General features: G+C 43.9%; 1 protein-coding gene across 3 annotated transcripts in view; it reads right to left on the reverse strand.

Moving 5' to 3' along the window:
* Window positions 1-442: 442 nt before the first annotated feature.
* Window positions 443-19,607, reverse strand: part of SMAGP (small cell adhesion glycoprotein) — a 42,088-nt gene continuing 22,923 nt past the window's right edge. For all 3 annotated transcript variants that reach the window (XM_056562676.1, XM_056562677.1, XM_056562678.1), the window contains exons 3-4: window positions 19,080-19,157; window positions 443-1,133 (exon numbers count right to left, since the gene is read on the reverse strand). In XM_056562676.1, coding sequence (XP_056418651.1) covers window positions 958-1,133; window positions 19,080-19,157 — 254 coding nt within the window. In that variant the 3' untranslated portion in view covers window positions 443-957. The remainder of the gene's footprint in view (window positions 1,134-19,079; window positions 19,158-19,607) is intronic.

The following is a 19,607-nucleotide window of genomic DNA, read 5'->3' on the forward strand; positions in this document are numbered from 1 at the left end:
TCATAAGAAACCAGTGATCAACGATTCTGCCGGATGACTGCTCATGCCTGGATCTCAGGCACTGAGCAGTCATTCGACGATCGGACAGCGAGGAGGCAGGTAGGGGCCCTCCCGCTGTCCTGTCAGCTGTTCGGGATGCCGCGATTTCACCGCGGCTATCCCGAACAGCCCACTGAGCTAGCCGGGATGCTTTCGGTTTCACTTTAGACGCGGCGTTCAACTTTGAACGCCGCGTCTAAAGGGTTAATAGCGCGCGGCACAGCGATCAATGCCGCGCGCTATTAGCCACGGGTCCCGGCCGTTGTTAGAGGCCGGGCCCGACCCGCTATGACGCGGGGCCACGCCGTGGCCCCGCGTTATAGATCGGGAGTGGACACATGACGTTCCAGTACGTCATGTGTCCTTAAGGGGTTAAAGCTGTTCACCCACACTATAACCCAGGATAACTGTTTAATGCTGGTGAACTGGCTGTCCGTTTAACAATTGTAAAAATATGCTCATATGAAAGAACAATTAGTGCATTACAAGCAAAAAGTCATTTTGATAAAACTGAAAGGAAAAACATTAAAAAGGAACATGGCTCTGTTTAGAAACAGATTTTAATAGAAACTCTTGTATAACTAAAGTTCGATATATTTACAAGAAAACATCACAAAAAAAAAAAAAAAAAAAAAAAAAAAAAGTTTTGTATTTACATCTGTAACCATATGGTACAAACAGTGAAAATAAGACCAAGGTGGTGTGGGGGATACGTGCAGTATGGAAATTTAACACTAACTGGAGGGGAGGGGAGAAAGTATACACACCCCCTTTATTTTTAGGAAAACAGATTGGTGTTGCACAGCTACATGTCCACAAGTAAGGCATCCAGTGTGTTATCTGCTGCACTACATTTTGTTGTTACGAGTCAGATCATACACCAGAGAGGAAATTCAGTCTATTACTTTTGGGCACAGCTCACATAAAATATTCCTTGTCTTCTTCACCAGGGTCACTGTTCATTTGTAAGGACTTCTGTGCCTCGGCTTCCTCATTTGTCTCATGAGTACGGTAGGTGCCCTTATGTTTGTACATGTAGACTGCAATCAGCCCCAGCACAATCAGCAATGTTAAGAAAACTGCAGATATTACACCTAAAAAAGGAAAATACAGCAAGATTAGATCATGGAATATAATAAAGGGTATTGGGGAGCTTTATCAAAACCTGTCCAGAGGAAAAGTTGCCCATAGCAACCAATCAGATCACTTTCACTTTTAACAAGGCCTCTGCAAAATGAAAGAAGTGATCTGATTGGTTGCTATGAGTAACTTTTCCTCTGGACAGGTTTTGATAAAGCTCCCCCATTGTGTTAGTGTTTCACTAACCTGCTCTATGCAACTATACTTATTTTTCAAAAAAGAACAAATGGAAAAACCAGCGCTCGGAGGCAGTATATAACATAAATCAATTCAAATTATGGTAGATTGTCACTGAAATGGACTTACTTCACTAGGGGAGATGTGTAGGTACATTAACCTTTCACATCATCCCCTTCCAGGAGAGTGTGACAAAAAAGCCCGGAGGTCCGTGGATAGATAGGGTGGGTTTTATTGCGACGCGTTTCGGAGGGCTTACAGAATCGCCTCCTTCCTCAGGCATATATCAAAACAAAGTGATAACAGCCCCCTTAAATACATACCATGTCCGGAGTAGAGGCGTGGTAATTGGTTCTTGTGTTCTAATGGAAGAATGGTTTGAGGACCTGCAGATCCGGTTCTGCAGGTCACATGTAACGGAGTCACGTGATCATAGATCACGTGATGCCCAGAGGAGAGGAAAGCCCGGAGTTCCGGCAATGTGACCCGCGACCACGTGACGAAAATCGCCACGTGATCGGGGATGACACGCCGGCCCTCCGGACAGATGCGTTCCACGCATCTGTCCGGAGGGCCGGCGTGTCATCCCTGATCACGTGGCGATTTTAGTCACGTGGTCGCGGGTCACATTGCCGGAACTCCGGGCTTTCCTCTCCTCTGGGCATCACGTGATCTATGATCACGTGACTCCGTTACATGTGACCTGCAGAACCGGATCTGCAGGTCCTCAAACCATTCTTCCATTAGAACACAAGAACCAATTACCACGCCTCTACTCCGGACATGGTATGTATTTAAGGGGGCTGTTATCACTTTGTTTTGATATATGCCTGAGGAAGGAGGCGATTCTGTAAGCCCTCCGAAACGCGTCGCAATAAAACCCACCCTATCTATCCACGGACCTCCGGCCTTTTTTGTCACACTCTCCTGGAAGGGGATGATGTGAAAGGTTACTGTACCTACACATCTCCCCTAGTGAAGTAAGTCCATTTCAGTGACAATCTACCATAATTTGAATTGATTGTTATTATGTTATATACTGCCTCCGAGCGCTGGTTTTTCCATTTGTTCTTTTCTCATACACGGACCATGGCACTGTGATTCCGGCTCACCCTGCGCCCTCCCTAAGGGATGTCTACATGACGGAGATTGTTTCAGTATATAAGTGACAAGAGGACTCCAGGTGTTAGTGGGGGATCACTGTCCTGTGACCTCCCACATACACCGGGTGAGTACAAACCTCTTTTACTTTCAATCGCTTTTGGGATTTGAGCGCCGCCTATTTCTGTTTTATCTATTAGGGTGCGTTCCCACAGGGCGTATACGCAGCGTATTTGACGCTGCGCAAAATGTATGGCAGCAGCGGGAAATACGCTGCGTATCCCTTGCTCACTATACACACAGGGCTTTCCGGCGGCAGCCCTATGTGTGTAGTGAGTTTTGGAGGCGGAGCCGCGCGTCACAGATACGCCGGCACACGGCCCCGCCTCCAAAACTCACTACACACATAGGGCTGCCGCCGGAAAGCCCTGTGTGTATAGTGAGCAAGGGATACGCAGCGTATTTCCCGCTGCTGCCATACATTTTGCGCAGCGTCAAATACGCTGCGTATACGCCCTGTGGGAACGCACCCTTATACTTATTTTTCACTAAGTAACTGATTTTCTTCAAGTAACTTCTAGCTCAACCTCTTTAAAACACAAAGATAAATGTCTGTGTCCTTGTTTTCCCTCCTCTGCTTTTAAGAGCCATAAATAACCCTTATTCCATCCACAGACTCCTAAGAGTTTTTTTTTGCATGGCCGTTTCATGTTTAAGCACTGCCCTTTATGCTAAAAGAGACATGTTTTCTTTATTCTGTAGGTCAATACGATTAACCCCTTCACCTGAATGCAGGACAGCGTGCATCTTTCTTGGTAGCTCAGTGGGCTAATCGGGACTGTTGTGGCTAAACCAAGGCTCCAACCTTGCGCTCCGCTATGCTAGGTTGAAGAGATGGAGCACCGATAAGACTGATCAATGCTTCTCCATAGTAGAGCATTGATCAGTGTATGAAAAAAATATAAAAAAGGAAATCTGCATCATTACCCCCCTTTTCGAGAGAAGACCTAAAAATGTGGTATTGCCACACGCGCAAGTGTCCGAACTATTAAAATATAATGCTAAACCGCAGGGTCAAAAAGGCAGAAGCATCAAAAAATTCCAAAGTCCAGAAATTTGTATTTTTGGTCACTTCATATACTAGAAAAAAAAAAAGGAATAAAAAGGGAATAAAAATGCTATCAAAATTAAGATGGTCCCGCTAAAAACTGAGCGTGGCAAAAAAAAAAAAAAAGTTGCCCTCATATATATGGAAAAAAGTTATAGGGGTCAGAAGGGGACAATTTTAAACATACTAATTTTGGTCTTAAAAAAAAATATGCCTTTATATAAACTATTCTTGTAACTGTATGGACCTACAGAATAAAGATAAGGTGTCATTTGTACTGAAAAGTGCACTGTGTAGAATCGGAAGCCCCCAAAAATTTCTGGTTTCGCTGTAGATTTTGTGGTGAAATGACGGATGTCATTACAAAGTAAAATTGGTGGTGCAAAAAACAAGCCCTTATATGGGTCTGTATGTGGAAAATTGAAAGGGTTATGATTTTTAGAAGGTGAGGAGTAGAGATGAGCGAACTTACAGTAAATTCGATGACTTCGAAAGTACATGACTTTTCCTGCATAAATTAGTTCAGCTTCCAGGTGCTCCGGTGGGCTGGAAAAGGTGGATACAGTCCTAGGAGACTCTTTCCTAGGACTGTATCCACCTTTTCCAGCCCACCGGAGCACCTGAAGGCTGAACTAATTTACGCAGGATAAGTCCTCAGCTGCCGAGCCGAGAAGTTCGCTCATCTCTAGTGAGGAGGAAAATAAAAAAAAACAGCAAAAATGAAAAAAATGGCCCGAGAGGAAAGGGGTTAAAAGTGAAACATATATTTTAAAAACTTGGCTTTTTTTTTAAAACTCCTTAACCTCTTGAGGTTTCTCTCAATGACTCTCAAAGGCTTTTTTTAAATTTGACATGTATCTCTTTAACCCCTTAAGGACCGGGGTTTTTTCATTTTCAATTTTTCCTCCTTAACTTTAAAAAAAATCATAACTTTAAAATTTTCACCTAAAATTCTATATGATGGCTTATTTTTTGCGCCACCAATTCTACTTTGTAATGACAGTCATTTTACCCAAAAATCTTTGGTGAAACGGGGGGAAAAAAAAAAATCATTGTGCGACAAAATGAAAAAAATATGCCATTTTGTAACTTAGGGGCTTCCGTTTCTACGTAGTACATTTTTCGGTAAAAATTACACCTTATCTTTATTCTCTAGGTCCATACGGTTAAAATGATACCCTACTTGTATAGGTTTGATTTTGTATTACTACTGAAACAAAAATCATAAATACATGCAGGAAAATTTATACGTTTAAAATTGTAATTTTCTGAGCCCTATAACTTTATTTTTCCATGTTCAGGGAGCTATGAGGGCTCATTTTATGCGCCGTGATCTGAAGTTTTTGCCGGTACCATTTTTGCATTGATCGGACTTTTTGATCACTTTTTATTCATCTTTTCATGATATAAAAAGTGACCAAAAATGCGCTATTTTGGACTTTGGAATTTTTTTGCGCGTACGCAATTGAATGTGCGGTTTAAAAAGCAGTATATTTATAATTCGGACATTTCTGCACACGGCGATACCACGTTTATTTTTATTTACACTTTTTATTCTTGGAAATGCCGGGGGATTCAAACTTTTATTAGGGGGAAGGGATCATTGAAAGGGTTAGTGATTTTTTTTTTACACTTTTCTTATGCCATATTATAGCCCCTGGGGGGGGGGGGGGGCTATAACATTGCATGTACTGATCTTTAACAATGATTGATGCATCTCCTTAGGAATGCATCAGTGTTTTCGGCGATTGAATGCTCAAGCCTGGATCTCAGGCTTGAATCATTCAGTCGGCGATCGGACTTCAGGAAGCAAGGTAAGAGACCTTCCTCCTGAAGTATAGCTGTTCGGGATGCTGCGATTTTACCGCAGCGATCCCGAACAGCTCCCTGAGCTACCGGCACATTTTACTTTCACTTTTAGGCGCGCGGCTCAGCTTTGAGTGAGTGGCGCTGCGATCGGTGCCGCGCGCTATTAGCGGCGGGTCCCGACTTCACTATGATGCCGGGCCCGCCGTGATATGATGCGGGGTTACCGTGTAACCCTGCGTTATATCATGGGAGCGGGACCAAGGGCGTAAGTTTACGCCCTTGGTCCTTAAGGGGTTAAATGGTAATGTCAGAACGCTTTTTCTGAGCAGAGAGATTGAGCGTTTCGTACATATTGTACTTTATATAAGTGGTGCATTGTTGTTGACACATGCAGCATTTTTTGTGAAAAACTGGAAAATGTCTTGCTTTTTTTTTTTATAGTGTACAATGTGCGGTAAGAGTGATATATTTATTCTGTGAGTCAGTACGGTTAGGACGATACCCATTTTATATAGCTTTCTATGTTTTTTCCATTTCTGAGCAATTTTTTTTTTCTGTCATTCATTTTCCAACAGCTGTAACTTATTTTTCGTCCTACACCATTGAGTAAGGGCTTATTTTTTGCGGGATGAGCTGTACTTTATTGGTATTTTGTGCTACCTGCTACCTTTTGATTAGAGATGAGCGAACTTACAGTAAATTCGATTAGTCACAAACTTCTCAGCTCGGCAGTTGGACTTATCCTGCATGAATTAGTTCAGCTTTCAGGTGCTCCGGTGGGCTGGAAAAGGTGGATACAGTCCTAGGAAAGAGTCTCCTAGGACTGTATCCACCTTTTCCAGCCCACGGGAGCACCTGAAAGCTGAACTCATTTATGCAGGACAAGTCATCAACTGCCAAGCCGAGAAGTTTGTGACGAATAGAATTTACTGTAAGTTTGCTCATCTCTACTTTTGATCTTTATTCTGCTATTTGTACCAAAAGTGGCGAATTTTGGGCTTTACGGCATTCACCGTGCGGGATAATTTACATTATAGTTTTATAGTACATGTTATTACGGACGTGGCAATACCTATGTGTATGATTTGTGTTTATCATTTTTTGGGTGATAAAGTTTTTATTGGCAAAGGGGCATTTCTTTATTTTTTCACTTCATACTTTTATTGAAGAACTTATTTTATTTTTTACAGGTTATGCTATGCTGCAATACATTTGTACTGCAGCACAGTATGACCTGATTAGCTTCACACTGTACTGAGCTGCCTCTGGCTGGATCTCACAGGCTTCTGTAGCAGGCAGAGGAGGTCATGATCTGACCTCCTGCTGCCATAGCAACCAACGGTGACCCGTGATCGTATCGCGGCGCTGCCGTTGGAGAACAGGGGGAGAGCGTTCCCCCTGTCAACACCATAGATGCCGTGATCAGGATTGATCACGGCATCTACGGGGTTAATGCTGCTGGGACCGGCACGATTGCGGCTCCGGCAGCTGTGGCGGACTCCGGCTGCCAGCGGCAGTGCAGGAGATTGCGATAACTTATGCATACGTCCAATTGCGCGAACGTGGCGAATGATTGGACGTATGCATACGTCCTATAGCGGGAAGGGGTTAATGGACATAAATCTACCTGCTGGTGCACTGGTCCTTAACCTCTTAAGGTTGTAGGGCGTACCCTTTAGACGCAGTGTTTAACTTTAGACGTGGCGATCAACTTTGAAGTACCTGCTCCCGAACAGCTGGTCGACACAAGGAGGGTCCTTACCTTCCACCTGCGTCGCCGAATGACTGCTCAGTGCCAGAGATCCAGGCATGAGCAGTCAAGTGGCAGAATCATCGATCAAAGTTATCCTATGAGATACCAAAGATCGATGTAAAAAGATCAGTTAGTGCAGTATTTTAGCCACTAGAGGGGACTAACCCTGCAAAAAAAAAAAAAAATTATAAAGTTCAAAGCTCATTTAACCCCTTCCCTAAAGAGTTTGAATCACACCCTTCCCCCCCCCCCCCCCCCCCCAAAAAAAAAGTGTAAATGAAATTGTGATATTACCACGTGACGAAATGTCAGAATTAAAAATATATTGTTAACTAATCATCACGGTAAATGGCGTACGTGCAAAAAAAATTCCAAAGTCCAAAATAGCTAATTTTTGGTCACCTTCACGAAGAAAAAAAAAAAAAAAAAAAATGTGATCAAAAAGTCAGATCAATACAAAAATGGTACAGATAAAATTTCATATCACGGCGCAAAAAATGAGCCCTCATACCACCCCGTACAGGGAATAAAGTTATAGGGGTCAGAAGATGACAATTTAAAAATGTACACATTTTCGTGCATGTAGTTATCAATTTTTCCAGAAGACAAAATCAAACCTATAAGTGGGGTATCATTTTAATCGTATGGACCTACAGAATAGAAGGTGTCATTTTTACAGAAATTAACATTGTAAAAACTGAAGCCCCCAAAAGTTACAAAATGAAGTTTCTTCAATTTGGCGCACTTTTTTTCCCCGTTTCGCCATAGATTTTAGGGTAAAATGACTCATTACAAAGTAGAATTTGTGTCACAAAAAAAGAAGCCATTATGTGGATTTTTAGGTGCAAAACTGAAAGCCGATTTTTTAAATAGGTAAGGAGGAAAAAACGAAGAGTGCAAAAACTGAAAAAACCCTTAGTCCTTAAAGGGGTACTCCGGTGAAAATCTTTTTTCTTTTAAATCAACTGTTGGCAGAAAGTTAAACATAATTGTAAATTACTTCTATTAAAAAAAATCTTAATTCTTCCTGTACTTATTAGCTGCTGAATACTACAGAGGAAATTCTTTTGTTTTTGGAATGCTCTCTGATGACATCACGGCCACAGTTCTCTCTGCTGACATTATAATACTTTATTTATTGTTGTCCTTAGTGCGATTTGAACCCGAGTCCCCAGCACTGCAAGGCAGCAGTGCTAACCACTGAGCCACCATGCTGCCCTTAGCATACATCTGCTATGCATGGTTGCTAAAATGGACAGAGATGTCAGCAGAGAGCACTGTGCTTGTGATGTCATCAGTGTTCCAAAAGAAAGGAATTTCCTCTGTAGCATTCAGCAGCTAAGTAGTACTGGAAGGATTAAGATTTTTTAATAGAAGTAATTTACAAAATATGTTTAACTTTCTGCCACCAGTTGATTTAAAAGAAAGTTGTTCACCGGAGTACCCCTTTAAGTGGTTAACCCCTTAAGGACTCAGGGTTTCAGTTTTTTGCACTTTCGTTTTTCCTCCTTACCTTTTAAAAATCATAACCCTTTCAATTTTCCACCTAAAAATCCATATTGTGGCTTATTTATTGCGTTGCAAATTCTACTTTTCAGTGACAGTCATTTTACCCAAAAATGCACGGCGAAACGGAAAAAAATGCAATTTTTTAACTTTTGGGGGCTTCAGTTTCTACGCAGTGCATATTTCGGTAAAAATTACACCTTATTATTCTGTAGGTCCATACAGTTAAAATGATACCCTACTTATATAGGTTTGATTTTGTCGCACTTCTGGAAAAAATCATAACTACATGCAGGAAAATTTATACGTTTAAAAATGTCATCTTCTGACCCCTATAACTTTATTTTTCCACGTACAGGGCGGAATGAGGACTCATACTGAAGTTTATCGGTATGATTTTTGTTTTGATCGGACTTCTTGATCACTTTTTAATGGTATAAAAAGTGACCAAAAATGCGCTTTAGACTTTTGAATTTTTTTTGCGCGTATGCCATTGACTGTGCGGTTTAATGATATATTTTTATAGTTCGGACATTTACGCACGCGGCGATACCACATATGTTTTTTTTTTACACTGTTATTTTTTTTTATGGGAAAAGGGGGGTGATTCAAACTTTTATTAGGGAAGGGGTTAAATTACCTTTAACACTTTCTTTTACAGTGTTATAGGTCCCATAGGGACCTATAACACTGCACACACTGATCTTTTACACAGATCACAGGCGTGTATTAACACGCCTGTGATCAGTGTTATCGGCGCTTGACTGCTCCTGCCTGGATCTCAGGCACGGAGCAGTCATTCGCCGATCGGACACAGAGGCGGCAGGTAAGGGCCCTCCTGGTGTCCTGTAAGCTGTTCGGGACGCCGCGATTTCACCGCGGCGGTCCCGAACAGCCCGACTGAGCAGCTGGGTCACTTTCACTTTCGAAGCGGCGGTCAGCTTTAACCGCCGCTTCTTAAGGGTTAATACCGCACATCGCCGCGATCGGCGATGTGTGGTATTAGCCGCGGGTCCCGGCCGTTGATGAGCACCGGGACAGACGCGATATGATGCGGGATCGTGGCGCGATCCCGCTTCATATCGCGGGAGCTGGTGTGAGGTGGTTTTTTGCGCCCCCGTAGATCCATGCGTCCGCTCCTCCCCCAGCTCTCCGAACACTTCCGAAGCTAGAACTGGGGGAGGGCAGAGCAAGGGGAGAGAGAAGGTCCACGCCCCCTCCCTCATCTCCCCTCCCTGAGCTAGGCTGGACGCAGATCTCTACGGCACGCCCCCTCACTGAGAACGTAAATCTCCACGGCAGGTCCCCTCCCTCATCTCTCCTCCTTGAGGACAGAGCTCATTGGGAGCACTGCTCTATGTGTAAAGGGGGACATACTGTATGGGCTAAAGGGGGACATACTGTACAGGCTAAAGGGGGACATTTAGCCCATACAGTATGTCCCCCTTTACACATAGAGCTCATTGGGAGCACTGCTCTACGTCCTCAGCTCGGGGAGATGAGGGAGGGACCTGCCGTGGAGATCTATGTCCTCAGGGAGGGGGCGTGCCGTAGAGATCTCCGTCCAGCCGAGCTCAGAGAGGGGAGATGAGGGAGGGGGCGTGGACCTTCTCTCTCCCCTTGCTCTGCCCTCCCCAGTTCTAGCTTCGGAAGTGTTCGGAGAGCTGGGGGAGGAGCGGACGCATGGATCTACGGGGGCGCAAAAAAACCACCTCACACCGGCGCAGGACGTAAATATAAGTCCTGTGTCGTTCAGGTGTTAAGGACCCAGTCCATTTTCACCTTAACCTGATAACCATGGACGTCTATACTCGTCCAATGGCCGTTACCGGGGTATGACGCGGGCTCCCGACTCGAGCCCGCGTCATACCGGCCAACCCCCAGCTGATTCCTGTAGCTGGGGGCCGGCGTTAATAACCGACATGCGGCGATTGCCGCGGCCGGCTATTAACCCTTTAGATCGCCGCTGTCAAAGTTGACAGCGGCGTCTAAAAGTGCCTGTATACAGTCTGTGGAGGTCCAGCGATCCACTACTGAGGTAGCCTGAGGGCATACCTCTCCTGCTGCGGCGGCTCTGGCTCTCTGAATGATAAAGCCTGGCAGGGCCAGGCTTTATCAATCGAGCGCAGAGCACGCAGATCATTGTGGTTTTATGAAACCACAGTGATCTGTATGAGGAATCTAATGATTCCTCCTTAAAGTCCCCTAAGGGGACTAAAAGTAAAAAAAAAAAAAAAAAAGTTTAAAAAAGTTTAAAAACACACATTAACCCCTTCCTTATTAAAAGTTTAAATCACCCCCCTTTTCCCAAATTCCATATTAAAAATATGTAACCATAACAAACAAATGTGGTATCGCCGCGTGCGTAAATGTCTGAACTATAAAAATATATCATTAATTAAACCGCACGGTCAATGGCGTACACGCAAAAAAATTCCAAAGTCCAAAATAGCGTATTTTTGGTCACTTTTCATACCATAAAAAAAATAAAGCGATCAAGAAGTCCAATCAAAATAAAAAAAATGTACCGATTAAAACTTCAGATCACGACGCAAAAAATTAGCCCTCAAACCCTCCTGTACGTGGAAAAATAAAAAAAGTTATAGGGGTCAGAAAATGACAATTTTAAATTTATAAATTTTCCTGCATGTAGTTATGATTTTTTCCAGAAGTACGACGAAGTCAAACCTATATAAGTAGGGTATCATTTTAACCGTATGGACCTACAGAATAAAAATAAAGTGTCATTTTTACAGAAAAATGTACTACGTAGAAACGGAAGCCCCCAAAAGTTACAAGATGGTGTATTTTCTTCAATTTTGTCGCGCAATGATATTTTTTTCCGTTTCGCCATAAATGTTTGTGTAAAATGACTGATGTCATTCCAAAGTAGAATTGGTGGCACAAAAAATAAGCCATCATATGGATTTTTGATGCAAAATTGAAAGGGTTATGATTTTTAAAAGGTAAGGAGGAAAAAAATGAAAGTGTAAAAACAGAAAAATGCTTGGTCCTTAAGGGGGTAAGGACCCGGGCATTTTTTGCACATCTGCCCACTGTCAGTGTAAACATTAATAACAGAGACTTTTCATTCTGATTCAGTTTTTTGTGACATATTCTACTTTGTTAGTGGTAAATTTGTCGATACTTGCATTTCTTGGTGACTTTTTTTTAACTTTGAAACTCTGCTTAAAAAGTAAAATGGACATCCCAAATAATTTATATATTGCTTCACATATACAATATGTTTATATCATAAAGTGGACATGTTTTTATTGTTGGAAGACATCAGAGGGTTTCAAAGTTCAGCAGCAATTTTCCAATATTTCCACAAAAATTTTCTAATTTAAATCAGAATAAAAAAAAAAAAAGGGACCAGTTTAGTTTTGAAGTGGATTTGATGGGCCTTCATATTAGAAATAACTTACCGTATATCCCAGCGTATAAGACTACTTTTTAACCCCGAATTTTCTTCTGAAATGTCGGAGGTAGTCTTATACGCCGGGTATCTGGGTCCGGCATAGGAATACTTCTCTGCCCGCCCGGCTCCTGTGTGCGGCTGCAGGCAGGGGCTGGCCAGAACATGTACAAACTAATAACTGTATACTTAAAAACCAGGTTGCATCCAGCTGTTGTGAAACAACAACTCCCAGGATGCCTGCCTCCTGCCCCCCCCCCCCCCACATCTCCCACTCCTCATAACTTACACGCGCGAGCTGCAGTGTATCTTGGGCACAGTACAGCAGCTCCGTTCTAAGACTCTCCTCCTCTCTGTATGGCACGTGTATGAGTGCTCCCGACATTGAGGAAAGCATACAGGAAGACGGGCAGAAGCGGTGGCCGGCGAGGCTTCAGATGACGTCACGCCGGCCCACCCGCCGACTTCCTGCACTCATGAGACTGCTCAACTCTGAGCTACCGAAGGAGCGGAAAAAGGTATTTTCATAATGTTTTAATAGGATTAAAAAAAAAAAAAAAAAAAAAAAAAAAAAACAGGGATAGATGTAGATAGTGTCAGGGAAAGATGGGGAGGAGGAATAGGGACATTTTAGTTAGTGATAGCTACTCTTTAACCCCTTCACGACGAGCGACGTACATGTACGGCGCCGCGAAGTGTCACTTGGCGCGCGGCGATGTACATGTACGTCGCGGGGTTCCGGGAGCGCCGCGTCACCGGTAGCGGTGATCGGACCGGGATGACTGCTGTTAACAGCAGGCATCCCGGCACATCGCCGAGGGGGGTCCTGAGACCCCCCCATAACCGCGATGCGCGCAAATCGCAGGTCAATTCAGACCTGTGATTCCGCGTCATACGGGTCACTGGTGACCCGAAAAATAAGAGGGATCGGGGGTGTCCGAGACACCCTTGATCCCCCTAAAGGGATAGGAGTTTGGTGGCAAGGGTGCCACCCCTCCTATCCCTGCTATTGGTCGGCCGAGCGACCGACCGATAGCAGACCGGGGGAGGGGGGGTTAAAGTTCGGTTCCCCCGCTTTGCCCACCTATCTGTGTCCGGGCAAAACAGGGGAACCGTACAGGGATGATCGGCGCCGCAGGTCCCTACCTGGATCCCGGAGCGCGATCCTCCATGCGGGGATCCCCCACGTGCGGCGGCGGCTTCCGGGTCCTGCTAGGTGAGTTGTTGCCTAGCAACATCCGGAGGGCCACAGTTTACAGTGGTCTCTAAACCGTGGCCCTCCAGATGTTGCAAAACTACAACTCCCAGCATGCCCAGACAGCTGTTTGCTGTGTGGGCATGCTGGGACTTTTAGTTTTGCAATATTTAGAGGGGTTCAGGTTGTAGACCACTAAGTGGTCTCAAACTGTAGCCCTCCAGATGTTGCAAAACTACAACTCTCAGCATGCCCAGACAGCAGTTTGCTGTCTGGGCATGCTGAGAGTTGTAGTTTTGCAACATCTGGAGGGCCACAGTTTTGAGACCACTGGACAGTGATTTACAACTTGAACCCCTCTAAATCTTGCAAAACTACAACTCCCAGCATTCAGGAACAGCATAAGGCTGTCTTGGCATGCTGGGAGTTGTACTTGCGTGCCTCCAGCCATTGCATAACTACATCTCCCAGCATGCCCTTCCGCAATCAGTACATGCTGGGAGTTGTAGTTTTGCAACAGCTGGAGGCACACTGGTTGGAAAATACTGAGTTAGGTCATAGAACCTAACTCAAGGTTTTCCAGCCAGTGTGCATCCAGCTGTTGCAAAACTACAACTCCCAGCATGCATGGTCTGTCAGTGCATGCTGGGAGTTGTAGTTTTGACCCCCCCCCCTCCCGTGTGAATGTACAGGCTACATTCACACTGGCGGCAGATTACAGTGAGTTCCCCGCTACAAATTTGAGCTGCGGGAAATTTTTCGCCACAGCTCGAAACTCCTAGCGGGAGACTCCGTGTAATCTGCCGCCAGTGTGAATGTAACCTAAAAACACTACACTAACATAAAATAAAGAGTAAAACACTACATATACACACGTACACTGCCCCCCACCACCCCCCTTCCCCAATAAAAATGAAAAACGTATTGTATGGCAGTGTTTCTAAGATGGAGCCTCCAGCTGTTGCAAAACAAAAACTGACTGACAGCAATTGACTGTCCAGGCATGCTGGGAGTTTAGCAACAGCTGGAGGCACCCTGTTTGGGAATCACTGGCATAGAATACCCCTATGTCCACCCCTATGCAAGTCCCTAATTCAGGCCTCAAATGCGCATGGCGCTCTCACTTCGGAGCCCTGTCGTATTTCAAGGCAAAATAATAGGGTCACATATGGGGTATCGCCGTACTCGGGAGAAATTGCCTAACAAATTTTGGGGGGGCTTTTTCTCCTTTTACCCCTTATGAAAAGGAACAGTTGGGGTCTACACCAGCATGTTAGTGTAAAAAAATAATTTTTACACCGACATGCTGGTGTTGCCCTATACTTTTCATTTGCACAAGAGGTAAAAGGGAAAAACGCCCCCCAAAATTTGTAATGCAATTTCTCCCGAGTACGGAGATACTCCATATGTGGGCGCAAAGTGCTCTGGGGGCGCACAGCAAGGCCCAGAAGGGAGAGTGCGCCATGTACATTTGAGGTGATTTGCACAGGGGTGGCTGATTGTTACAGCGGTTCTGACAAACGCAAAAAAAAACAAAACCCCACATGTGACCCCATTTTGGAAACTACACCCCTCAAGGAATGTAATAAGGGGTGCAGCAAGAATTTACACCCCACAGGTGTATGACGGATCTTTGGAACAGTGGTCCGTGAAAATGAATAATTTTGCACAGCCCACTGTTCCAAAGATCTGTCAGACACCAGTGGGGGGGGGGGGGGGTAAATGCTCACTGTACCCCTCATTATATTCTGTGAAGGGTCTAGTTTCCAAAATGGTATGCCATGTGGGGGTTATTTTGCTGCTCTGGCACCATAGGGGCTTCCTAAATGCGACAAGCCCCCCGAGCAAAATTTGCTCTCAAAAAGCCATATATGACGCCTTCTCTTCTGAGCATTGTAGTTCGCCCGCAGTGCACTTCAGGTCCACTTATGGGGTACCTTCATACTCAGAAGAGATGGGGTTACAAATTTTGGGGGGTCTTTTCTGCTTTTAACCCTTTAAAAAATGTGAAATTTGGGGGAAAACCAACATTTTAGTGAATTTTTTTTTTTTTTTTTTACATATGCAAGAGTCGTGAAACACCTGTGGGGTATTAAGGCTCACTTTATTCCTTATGTTCCTCAAGGGGTCTAGTTTCCAAAATGGTATGCCATGTGTTTTTTTTTGCTGTTCTGGCACCATAGGGGCTTCCTAAATGCGACATGCCCCCCAAAAACAATTTCAGAAAAACGTACTCTAAAATCCCCTTGTCGCTCCTTCGCTTCTGAGCCCTCTACTGCGCCCGCTGAACAATTTACATAGACATGAGGTATGTGCTTACTCGAGAGAAATTGGGCTGCAAATATAAGTATACATTTTCTCCTTTTACCCCTTGTAAAAATTCAAAAACTGGGTCTACAAGAACATGCGAGTGTAAAAAATGAAGATTTTGAATTTTCTCCTTCACTTTGCTGCTTTTCCTGTGAAACACCTAAAGGGTTAAAACATTTACTGAATGTCATTTTGAATACTTTGGGGGGTGCAGTTTTTATAATGGGGTCATTTATGGGGTATTTCTAATATGAAGACCCTTCAAATCCACTTCAAACCTGAACTGGTCCCTGAAAAATTGCGAGTTTGAAAATTTTGTGAAAAATTGGAAAATTGCTACTGAACTGTGAAGCCCTCTGGTGTCTTCCAAAAGTAAAAACTCGTTAATTTTATGATGCTATCATAAAGTAGACATATTGTATATGTGAATCCAAAAAAAATTTGGAATATCCATTTTCCTTACAAGCAGAGAGCTTCAAAGTTAGAAAAATGCAAAATTTTAAATTTTTTCATCAAATTTTGGGATTTTTCACCAAGAAAGGATGCAAAATACCACAAAAATTTACCACTAAGTTAAAGTAGAATATGTCACGAAAAAACAATCTCGGAATCAGAATGATAACTAAAAGCATTCCAGAGTTATTAATGTTTTAAGTGACAGTGGTCAGATTTGCAAAAAAGGGCTTCGTCCTAGAGGTGAAAATGGGCTCCGTCCTTAAGGGGTTAAGAAGAACTTGATATTATTTTATCTATAGGAAATACCCTGTATTTTAAGACTCAAGACCCTCAAACATAATATCTTGAATTGACCTTGGTTCCCTGGGCTGTGTGGAACGTACAGCTTTAACTGATCATTGGCCCAAAAGGAAAATAATGCTTTCCCTAAGTAGTCTTCCTCTGACTCCTCTCCAGAGTCAGACGCATCTGGCACAATAATACCCTCTTCAGAGTCAGATTGAGTTAAGGCCACTAGAGTAACATTTGAAGCAGTGGGAAGAGGAGCAGTATCAATGACTATAAGATTAGTAGCCGCTGTTAAATTCTGAATGGATGACTGGATCTCCTTTCTAATAAGATCCTGCATTTGTGCCAGAAGAGACAGAACTAAAGCTGGAACCTCCGAAGTGATCAGCTTATTAATACAAAGACTGACCTGAAGCTTTTTCATATTCAGGAGGTAATTTTTCTTTACACGTTACATTCACGATTTTGTGTCTTTTTGGAAGCTTTCTTAGGTGCATCACCACCCATAGATTGCATCTTTGCAGATGAGTCAGATTGACAACCCAAGGCATACTCACTGCTGGTGCTCATGCTGGAAGCACAGGAAAAATCCCCCACTCCAATGCTGGACAGGTATGGTATGACTGGCCAGCTCACAACAGGAGGCAGAATGGCAGGAGAAAAATAAAAAAAACAATATAAAAACCCTTAAGTCTGCCGCCTCCTGGAGGCCCAGTGTGTGAGGTCACATCCGCCCCTTTGACTTCAGACCTCCTCAAAGTCACTACACTGTAGTGACTATGCTAATCTGCACCGGCCGGAGCAGTCCCACAGCTATCCAGACACACAGATCCCGGGATCCTCCGCCAGCAGCCCGCTGCACAGTCGACATCAACCCGCCCGCATACCAGCAGACATATTCAGTTAGTCAGCGCAGGCTGCCGGCAGAGGGGGAAGGGGCAGGAGGTTCAAAGAGGAAAAGTGAGAGCCTAGCCGAGATCCCCAGCCAGGGTTCATATAGGGATCCCATACCTCTACTACACCAAGGGGTCCAACATAAAAAGGAACCCCACAGCCATTCTTAGAGCCCCATTTGAGACAGGGCTCCTCATAGGGACAGGAAACCACTAAAGACTGAGAGGAGGAGACTTCCTTTTATTCTCAAAGGTTTCCTGTCCCTAGGGGCGGAGTCCCTCTCAGGTGGTGCTGTCATGGCGACGAAAAATTGGAAAATGCTTTGCATTTTTTCCCACCAAGAAATGATGCAAGTATCGAAATTAACCACTATGTTAAAGTAGAATGTGTCACGAAAAGACATGTCTCGGAATCAGAATGAAAAAGTAAAAGCATCCCAGCGTTATTAATGCTTAAAGTGACAGATGTGCAAAAAATGTCTGGGTCCTTATGGGGTTAAGCTAGCACAGGAGCTACACTTGCTTCATGCATGCCAGGTCCTACCGTAATGGTGTACATCAGCGATCGCCTTTTACCCCTTAGATGCTGTCATCAATACTGATCAGGCATCTGCAGCACATCCGCTTGGATCCGATTAGGGTTCGACAGATTATTAATATAATACTGACATTAATCGGCCGATAATTGCTGATACCGATAATGTCCAAAATCGTGAATACCATGCTGATAGTGCCCCGGCCAGAGATGACTACCGCTGCTGCCCTATTGCCTCCCCAACCTCTGGCCGCATGCCGCCGCCCCATCCCCGGTGTTATAATTACCTGTTCCCCGGGTCTGCGCTACTTCTGGCTCCTGTGGCATCCTGCGCTGTTGCTGTGCAATGACTAGTGATGTCCTCAACACGACGTCACCATCAGTGCGCACAGCGACAGTGCAGGACACAGCCGGAGCCAGAAGTATTGCGGACCCCGGGAACAGGTAATTATAAAACCGGGGATGGGGGGGGGAGGCAATGGGGCAGCGGTGGTGATTGAACTCAAGAGGACCCCAGGACAGGCAGGGGGAAAGAAGCGGGTGGCAGTGGCAGTCTCTGGGGGGGGGGGGGGGGGGGGGCAGAGAAATAGCCGATAACTTAGCCAATTGCTTATACTGGAATATCTGTATATCAGCCTGAAAGGTCACAGATTATTTGTCCTTAAAAAAAATAAAAAAAACAACTCAATATCAGTTGATCCCTAGATCCGATCATACAAGACGGCAGACAGATCTCCTGACCTGTCTTCTGCAGTTAAATTTTGTTCCTTTACTATTTTTCCCCCCTAGAATGTTTTTTCACCCCACATATTTGGTATTGGCATGTGCATAGATGTCTTAACTATCAAAATATAATGTTAATAAAAATTGCTTTTTGGTAACATCCAAATTTTAGACAATTTTAGAAAGAAAAAAACAAAAAAAAAGTTTTCCGTTTTCTTGAAGTCATACAATAGAAAAAAATAATTTATAAATTGGGTAAAGTTTGAAATTGTATTTCCCTACTACAGCCTGTCGCTTTCACATGGAGCAGCCTCAGCAACAAGACACCCTGCAATTGTGTTGCCAATCCGGAGATTTCTAGTGTGTCATGTTCAGCCATCTAGATGCCAATCCCTGAACATAGCAGTCATCTGCTAAAAGCAGCCATCAGGTATGGAAAGTCTGGCCCTCTACATACCAATTTTACACTGCTGTACCATTAATATATGGTGCAGAGTGTTAAAACATGTGTGTGCGCTTCTTTCAACGTGGCAATCTACTGTCAAGTACAAACACCTCTAGGTCCAACATCTCCAGTGCCCTCACCCAATACTGGCTACTTCAAAATAGCAATTAAGGAGTTCATTACCTGCAATAATGGCTTTATCAAAACTGTCCATGTCAGATGAAGGACTTGTAGTTGCCTTCACATCTGGTGGGGACTGTGCTGAAAAAATAAAATAAAATAGTTAAGTTATCATGGTTGGGGGATTAATGCAGCTATGAACACAAATCTAGAGGTCAAAATTTAAAAAAAAAAATAGTGAAGCAGTCGCTAACAACAACAATTAGGGTATGTTCACACAGAATGTCCATGCTGAATTCTGCCGAAATATTCCTATGCACGATTTCTTGTTTTCAATGGGATTCTGCAGCACTGTGCACACTGGCATTTCTGCACCAGAAGTTTATTTAATACCTGCACAGAGGCTGCTCCCCTTAATGAATAGGCCCCACAAAGTATATTTCTAGGTTTGTTGAGAAATCTTTTGTTGCATAGTAAGTCACTGTGACAGTGATCTGAAGCCCGGGAATACGGTCTACATTAATATTGACAAATAGCTACCAGCTTTATAGGTGTTTGAAAGCCTTTTATTTCTTTACACAAGGACTGCAG

This window comes from Hyla sarda, chromosome 2 (assembly GCF_029499605.1).
Source record: "Hyla sarda isolate aHylSar1 chromosome 2, aHylSar1.hap1, whole genome shotgun sequence".
Taxonomy (NCBI): domain Eukaryota; kingdom Metazoa; phylum Chordata; class Amphibia; order Anura; family Hylidae; genus Hyla; species Hyla sarda.